General features: G+C 41.3%; 1 protein-coding gene across 1 annotated transcript in view; it reads right to left on the bottom strand.

Annotated features, from left to right (window-relative positions):
* Window positions 1-249, bottom strand: part of pitpnbl (phosphatidylinositol transfer protein, beta, like) — a 34,546-nt gene extending 34,297 nt beyond the window's left edge. The window contains exon 1 of the mRNA XM_076297591.1: window positions 158-249. Coding sequence (XP_076153706.1) covers window positions 158-177 — 20 coding nt within the window. The 5' untranslated portion in view covers window positions 178-249. The remainder of the gene's footprint in view (window positions 1-157) is intronic.
* Between the last annotated feature and the right edge of the window lie 7,251 nt (window positions 250-7,500).

Raw genomic sequence — 7,500 nt, 5'->3', positions numbered from 1 at the left:
ATGTTAGCCAATGCTAGCTCGCCAAATCACTGCCAGAACATTACTGTGGGCGATTATGTAATATTGTATACACCTAAATTAATATTTGCTCGTGGTTTCAGTTGTGCACAAGTGTGAATGTGAAACACACTTAAAACAGTTACAGTTATGTACTCACTATTCCTTGACGAGTACCATCCTGATTCAGAACAGAACGGTACATCCAACAACAGAACCCAGCCGCCGGAAATTGTACAAGCGCGTTCCCGGCATACGGGCTGTACGGGCATGAGCGTCAACGCGCGCGCGCGCACACATACACACGATAATAACATGTGTTGTTAAATTAGCCTAAAGATAATTTAGAATCTAAGGAGAAGTATATTAGGGCTGGGCAAAAAAACAAATCGATTTTAAATCGAAACTCGAGTCATTTATTCCAATCGAAAAATGTCTATTTCAAGGATAAGGATACAAGGAAGTTTATTGTCACATAAAGTTACTGGAAGTAAGAAATGCAGTGAAATTATGTCTGGTGTCAGCCTATTTGTGCATTTATGGGGGGGGGGGGCAGTAGAAGAGGGGTTTAGTAGATTAAGTGGCCAGGGCTGCATAAGAAAGGTGGGTGAGGATTGGGATTGGGGGGGGGGGCACCAACAAGGAGCACCATTTCCAATGTCTCTAAGGGTGTACTCACACTAACGGTGCGTTCATGTGCATGGTTAAAACATTTTCCCAGTGATAACATCATCAGTTACATTGCTTCATGTGGGAATAACAAGTAGGCTAATAAACTGGGGACATTTTACTACTTGCCCAGTTGGGGGCTCGTCTTCACGTTGTCGTTCGTTTGGAGTCCATGTGACCTTCATGTCCAACAGTTTTAATGTGAACTTGGGAATTTGCCGTTTTTGTTGCTTGAAAGCTGAATATCCTTCTTTCACAAGCGTCTTACAGCATATTTTTAAGCAAATACAGTTGTTGGATGGGATTAGTTGGATGGGATTAGTTTTACGTGGGATTAGTTTTACGTGGAGATGTGGGGTAAAGTAATTATTACCAGGGGTTTTAGTCCCGTCCAAATGTGCCATGTCAGTAATTATACAGAGAATATCTGTAGAAATTACGACGACTTTTACCTTCTGTAAACAGAACAAATACCTTGGGTAAAATAAATTACCGTGCAAATACGACCCCCTGTAAAAATGTATGTAGATATTCTGTCATATCCTAAAACATAATTTTCCGCGTTTTTGTTCTTTTGAAGATGCACTCAGTAATAAATAATGCAAGGCAACCACGGGGTTTTGCCTGGTAAGGTAAAGTATAGGATACTAATGTTATCGACAAGGAGGGTGAATTTGTGTGATATCTTTCAGCTGCTGCAGCCTGTAGAATACCCGAGTCTCACCACAAACATTTCATTTAAGCCTACAGTTGTCCTTGACATATTACAAATAAACTTGAACTTGACAATGAACTAATGAGTAAACATTACTCAGGACATGTTGCATGTATGAATCTGCGTTATGCTTGGTCCTTAATTAACGCATGATTAAGTATATATATACTTTTTTTTTTTGATCCCGTGAGGGAAATTTGGTCTCTGCATTTAACCCAATCGTGAATTAGTGAAACACAAACAGCACACAGTGAACACACAGTGAGGTGAAGCACACACTAATCCCGGCGCAGTGAGCTGCCTGCTACAGTGGCGGCGCTCGGGGAGCAGTGAGGGGTTAGGTGCCTTGCTCAAGGGCACTTCAGCCGCGGCCCACTGGTCGGGGCTCGAACCGGCAACTCTCCGGTTACAAGTCCAGAGTGCTAACCAGTGGGCCACGGCTGCCCCTAATTAATGCGTTAACGCTGGCAGCCCTACAACAACAGACATCAGTTACAGCTAAATCAATTTCCACAAGGCAGACGTCAGTTACAGCTTAACTTAAAGTAACACCAAAGCACTTTTCTTGTCGCACGCACGCTATTTGTTTATCCAGCACTGGCTTTGGAAATAACAATGTATGTATGATATATTGCGACATATCAGAAGCAAGTCAAATTTGTAGTTTCTTATGTCTCATTCCATCAAACTACAGATCCGCTACCCGATCTGGCAAACTTGCATAGTGCGGTTATAGCCGATAGAGAGTCGCGAAGAGAATGCAGAAGTGCCGTTCACCCTGTTACGAGTTGATGAACCACGGAAACGATTTTGGAAACATTATTTTAAGGTACAAAAAACTCTTTGGTGTTGCTTTAATTACAATTACAGCAAGGCAGACGTCAGTTACAGCTAAATTAACTAGATGTACCACAGAGCGGTACAAAATATGACCGCCGCCCAGTCCAGCATATGATTCTATTATGATATTATATGATATATGATTCTAACTGTCTCACTAAATTGCATTATCCACACTCAATTCTCACTGGTATCTGCTAGACAACAAGTACCAAAACATGATTAGTTCATAGATTTCACATGTAAAATAAATTTTATACAACCCCACCCCCATCTTGCCTGTTCATAATTCTGAGAAATTCTTGAATTGTGTGCATGTGTGCGTGCACACGTTTATGTTTATGTGTGTGGGTGTGTGTGTGTGCGTGCATGTGTGTTTGTCTGCGTATGTGTGTTTGTGCATGTGCATGCATGCGTACATATGTCTACTGTGTGAGTATGTGTCATACGTATGATTACTGTGAATGTATGTGTGTGAGTGTGTATCTGTTTATGCACATGTGTGCACATGGAATGGGTTAACATGACCCCTGGAGGCAAACATACAGAAAAAATTGGTCATCCTAGGCCCTACGGTTCTCAAGATATTCACAGAAAACTGTGTCTGCCCTACCCTCCTTTCGATGGGTCCAGTCCAGCGGGGGGGGGGTTCCATGCTATGCTAACGACGGTTCCATGCTATCCATGTAAGTTTACATGCCCACCAAGTTTCGTGTACCCCGGTCTTTCAGTGTCCCAGGAATCCTTGTTGGTGTACGGTCACTAAATGTACACATAAATCATTTTATTGTAAGGCCCCCCATGAACGAAAGTTCACAAAACTTGGCATGCATTCGGAAGGTGTCATAATGATCCTACACTTTCAATTTTGTGCAGTTTTGACCATGTCAGCCAGAGATATTGTGATGAAAACACCTAATTTTTTGCTTTTTAATGTTTAACTAGGTGGCGCTATACATGAAATAAGTGGTAATGGGATGGGTTGACATGCCCCCTTAAGACCAATATACAAAAAAAGGTGGACCTCCTAGGCCCTACGGTTCTCGAGATATTCACAGAAAACTGTCTCCGGCCACCTACAGGCCAGTTGGTGTATAGTAACATAAATTAATTTATTGTGTGGCCCCCATGAACAGAATTCCACGAATGGTGTGCATTCAGAGGGTGTCATAATGATCCTACACTTCCAATTTCGTGCAGTTTTGACTATGTTAGGTCACAGATACCTGCGATTACAACACCTCATTTTTACTTTTTTGTGTTTAACTAGGTGGCGCTATACATGAAATGAGTGGTTATGGAATGGGTTGACATGGCCCCTTGAGATCAACATACAAAAAAAATGGTCCTCCTAAACCATACATGGGCAACATACGGCCCGCGGGCCACATCCGGCCCGTGGGCTTTCCCTGACCGGCCCGCGTAAGATCGAACAATAGTCAAGAGCCTAGCATAGAGATAATGCATGCAAATCAATATCGTTGTTTTTATTTTTGAAAACGACTGCTAGCCTATTTGTACGCCCATACATTTGTGCGTGGATGCATACGACGTAAACACCCTCACTGATGTGCTGGTGAATAGAATTTATGCTTCTGCGTCGACACAATGCAGTTGCCTTTACGTCGGCGTAACCCTTTTAAAGTTTTGTGTCTCTTCTGTCTGCGTGGCTCACCACCGCAAAGGTTGTTAGAACGAACTCCTACTGCTGCTCGTTGGCGATACGAAGTGTTCATTTCAAAACGTTACTGGCAGATAGACAGTTTACAATCGGATAACCCCGTAATTGTAACCAAAATATGTCTGAGTTTATTTGCAAAGCTTATGTTAGCGAACTAGTATGATGCTACTACCCACAGGTTGCTTGAAGCAGCCGTCTCAACACACAGAGCGAGTTGACCAATCACAGTTATGTGCATAAAGTTAACCCTTAGAACCCGATTGACGCAAAGTGCGTCAAAAAACACACCCTTTCTTCTCTGTTACATTGCTCCGGAACGGTTCATCGCAGCGAGATGAAACCTTTATTGCACGACAGAGCAGAAGTGGGGCTTTCCAACGAGACTACACACTTGTCTGTACGATCAAGTATGAAAATTAAAAAAAATCATGAAATTAAATCAAATTGCATCATATTTACAGTCTATACTTCTCTGCATTCACCTGCACACACATTACTCTAGTTTGAATTACTCCTTCGATCCTTCTGGCTTATAAAACCAGACGAAGTGACTGCAAAATAATAACGTCATGTACACAAACCAACGCTGCACACTCATTACTCTCGTTTGAATTACTCGCGGACCCGTGATCGCATAGATATGCCACGCATGTCAGATGAAAGAGGAGACTCAGAGCTATCATTTGATACCAAGTACATCCTTCTGGGTTATAAAACAGACGAAGTGACAGCAAAATAATAACTTCATATAGCTGGACTTACCCCACGTTTTTGTCTGTTCTTGTGGCAAAGCATGTTTATAATCCAATGCTATCATGTGTTTCTCTATGGCAAAGCATGTTCATATTCCGGTTTTGAGATCCTAGCAAATTCCTGCATGGCATCCAATTCAAGGCTCACATTGCATCCCAATTTCAACAAATAAACACCTTTTTTGCCTTTACTTTGTTCATGGCAATGCAGTAAAGAGTTGAGAATTATTATGACTGCATACACACAGGCACGCAGGCTAACACGCAACCTCGGGTCAAGTCAGGTCAGATCAGTTCGTGTCACAGATATGGAGCGCAGAAAGGTCATTTTTCATCACTAAATAAAAAATGGCATTTATTTCCGTAAATCACACAGCAAATATTTCTGTAAATTGCTCAGCCCCAGAGTATCCCTCCAACATGGCAATTATATTGCCCGATTCAGGACAGTCTGCCCTACACACACATGAAATGCATGTAGAGCTGTGAGCTTGCTGTGGTGAGATACATGTCGAAATATAAGAATTTTTATAATACACTTTTTATATTTTAATTCTTTAAAAATCAAAATAAAATCAATGCTAGTATTAATACATGAAATGATGGCAGATCTGAATAGCCTAAACTCTCCTGAAAAAAACAATATATAATATATGTGTGTGGCACTTACAATGACCAGAATAAATTCTTATGAATAAAGGTAGTGAAAATGCCCTAAAAACAGCTTAGGGTTCTAAGGGTTAAAGCAAAAACATAGCCTACATTTTTAAAATAGTTTTCTTTGTGCATGTTGATTAACTAATGACAGCCTACTATTGTCTGCTCCACATTTTCGTAGTCTAATTCTGCATAGAGTTAATTTAATGATGGTAATGATTTAATGAGGAAATATTGCTGAGTGTTGATGAAATGGTGGCACAGGCCTAGGTTGTACTGACTCCTTCACATTTTCATGACCTAGCCTAATTATATAGACATTGTAGTACTTTTTTATATCAGTCTTTGAAAACTGAAAAAAATGTCAATGTCAAAAAATAATTTTCGAGAATGAGGATTAAATACTGGACATAGATTAAATATTGCTGTTTTTCCATTGTCTCCCTCACATTTTCATCTGTTCTTACGACTAAACAAAATCATATGATTTACTTAATGTTATACAAGAACAGAATAGAACAGAATTGAGTTCAGACTTGAGTTCGGTATTTTGGGTCCGGCCCTCCTCAACAGTCCCAGTTTGTCATGTGGCCCCTGGGGGAAATTAGTTGCCCACCCCTGTCCTAAACCCTACGGTTCTCGAAATATTAACAGAAAACTGTGTCTGCCCTACCCTCCTTTCGGGGGGTCCAGTCCAGCGGGGGGGGCTACAGATCAAAACGAAAAATGATAGTTCCATGCTATCCATGTGGGGTTACATGCATACCAAGTTTCGTGTACCCCGGTCTTTCAGTGTCCCAGGAATCCTTAACGGAAATTTGGACATGCGAAAAAAAAAAAAAAAATACATCAATAAATAAAAATCTGACTAAACCTATATTACCGCCGCTTTGCTGCGCGGCGGTCATAATTACAGGTTAGGCTGTTAGCAAGGCAGACGTCAGTTATATCTAAATTAATTACTGGGAGTGTTGGGGGTAACGCGTTACTGTAATTTCGTTACTTCATTGGGTAACGAAATAAGGTAACGCATTACAATTTAAATTTCAGTAATTCCTGTGTTACTCACAATATCTGTAATAGGCTGTATTGACTTATTGTTTCCATGATTGCTTATTTAAAATATAGATTAGCCCTAAATACATAATTTCATAGAGATGTGCGTAGTGTAGTCATTTCTAATGGAAGAATAAAAAGATGAATGAAGCCCGAAGCTTTACTGATGTTAAAGCATAACGGTAAAATAAAGCTCAACAAAAGGTAAATTTAGCAAAGGTGACAAAATTAATATAGGTTATTGTTAGGCGTGAAAGTACTGTAGGCCTACAAGGCTACTTTTAGCTGACCAGTACTGAATCTGAAATTGCAAATATTAACAATGTAGCCTAACTCTTTAAATGTTGCACCCTGGTTAGAGACCTACTCAAAAGCCTAACTCTTTAAATGTTGCACCCTGGTTAGAGCTGGTTTCTAGCTGCTGGTAGCAGATTTTAGCTGGTCTTTGCTGGTTTTCTTCCAGCTCTTGCTGGTCTTTGCTAGTGTAGCTGGTTGGGCCACCAGCTGGATATGCTGGCGTGACCATCTGAGGAAGCTGGTCATGCTGGTTTGACCAGCCTGTCTTGTGGGATACAGCTGGTGCAAGATGGTCATGCTGGTGACCAGCCTGCCAAGCTTGACATTGTTGGTGTAAGATGGTCATGCTGGTTTGACCAACATAAGCTGGCACGGCCAGTTAAACCAGCAGTGTAGACCAGCAACACCAGCTAAAATGACCAGCTTGAGGTGGTACGACAAGCAAAACCAGCTGAATTACCATCGTTAGGTGGATAAACCAGCTGAAGGTATGTTTTCGCAAGAGTTTTGCTGGTCTAGCTGGTCAACCATCATAGGGTGGTCAAACTTGTATGTGCTATACCGAGGAACACGTGTGTGCTATACCGAGGAACTTGTATGTGCTATACCGAGGAACACGTGTGTGCTATACCGAGGAACACGTGTGTGCTATACCGAGGAACTTGTATGTGCTATACCGAGGAACACGTGTGTGCTATACCGAGGAACTTGTATGTGCTATACCGAGGAACACGTGTGTGCTATACCGAGGAACACGTGTGTGCTATACCGAGGAACTCGTGCCAATGGAGTTGCATTCACTATCAGATACATTATGTTATTTCCATTATTTGCTA

This window comes from Alosa pseudoharengus, unplaced genomic scaffold (assembly GCF_046254945.1).
Source record: "Alosa pseudoharengus isolate Yale_2024_CS ecotype anadromous, Long Island Sound unplaced genomic scaffold, YU_APseudo_1.1 YU_APseudo_1.1_scf_21, whole genome shotgun sequence".
Taxonomy (NCBI): domain Eukaryota; kingdom Metazoa; phylum Chordata; class Actinopteri; order Clupeiformes; family Clupeidae; genus Alosa; species Alosa pseudoharengus.
Note: the sequence above shows the minus strand (reverse complement) of the source record. Positions and strands in the feature narration are given on the sequence as shown.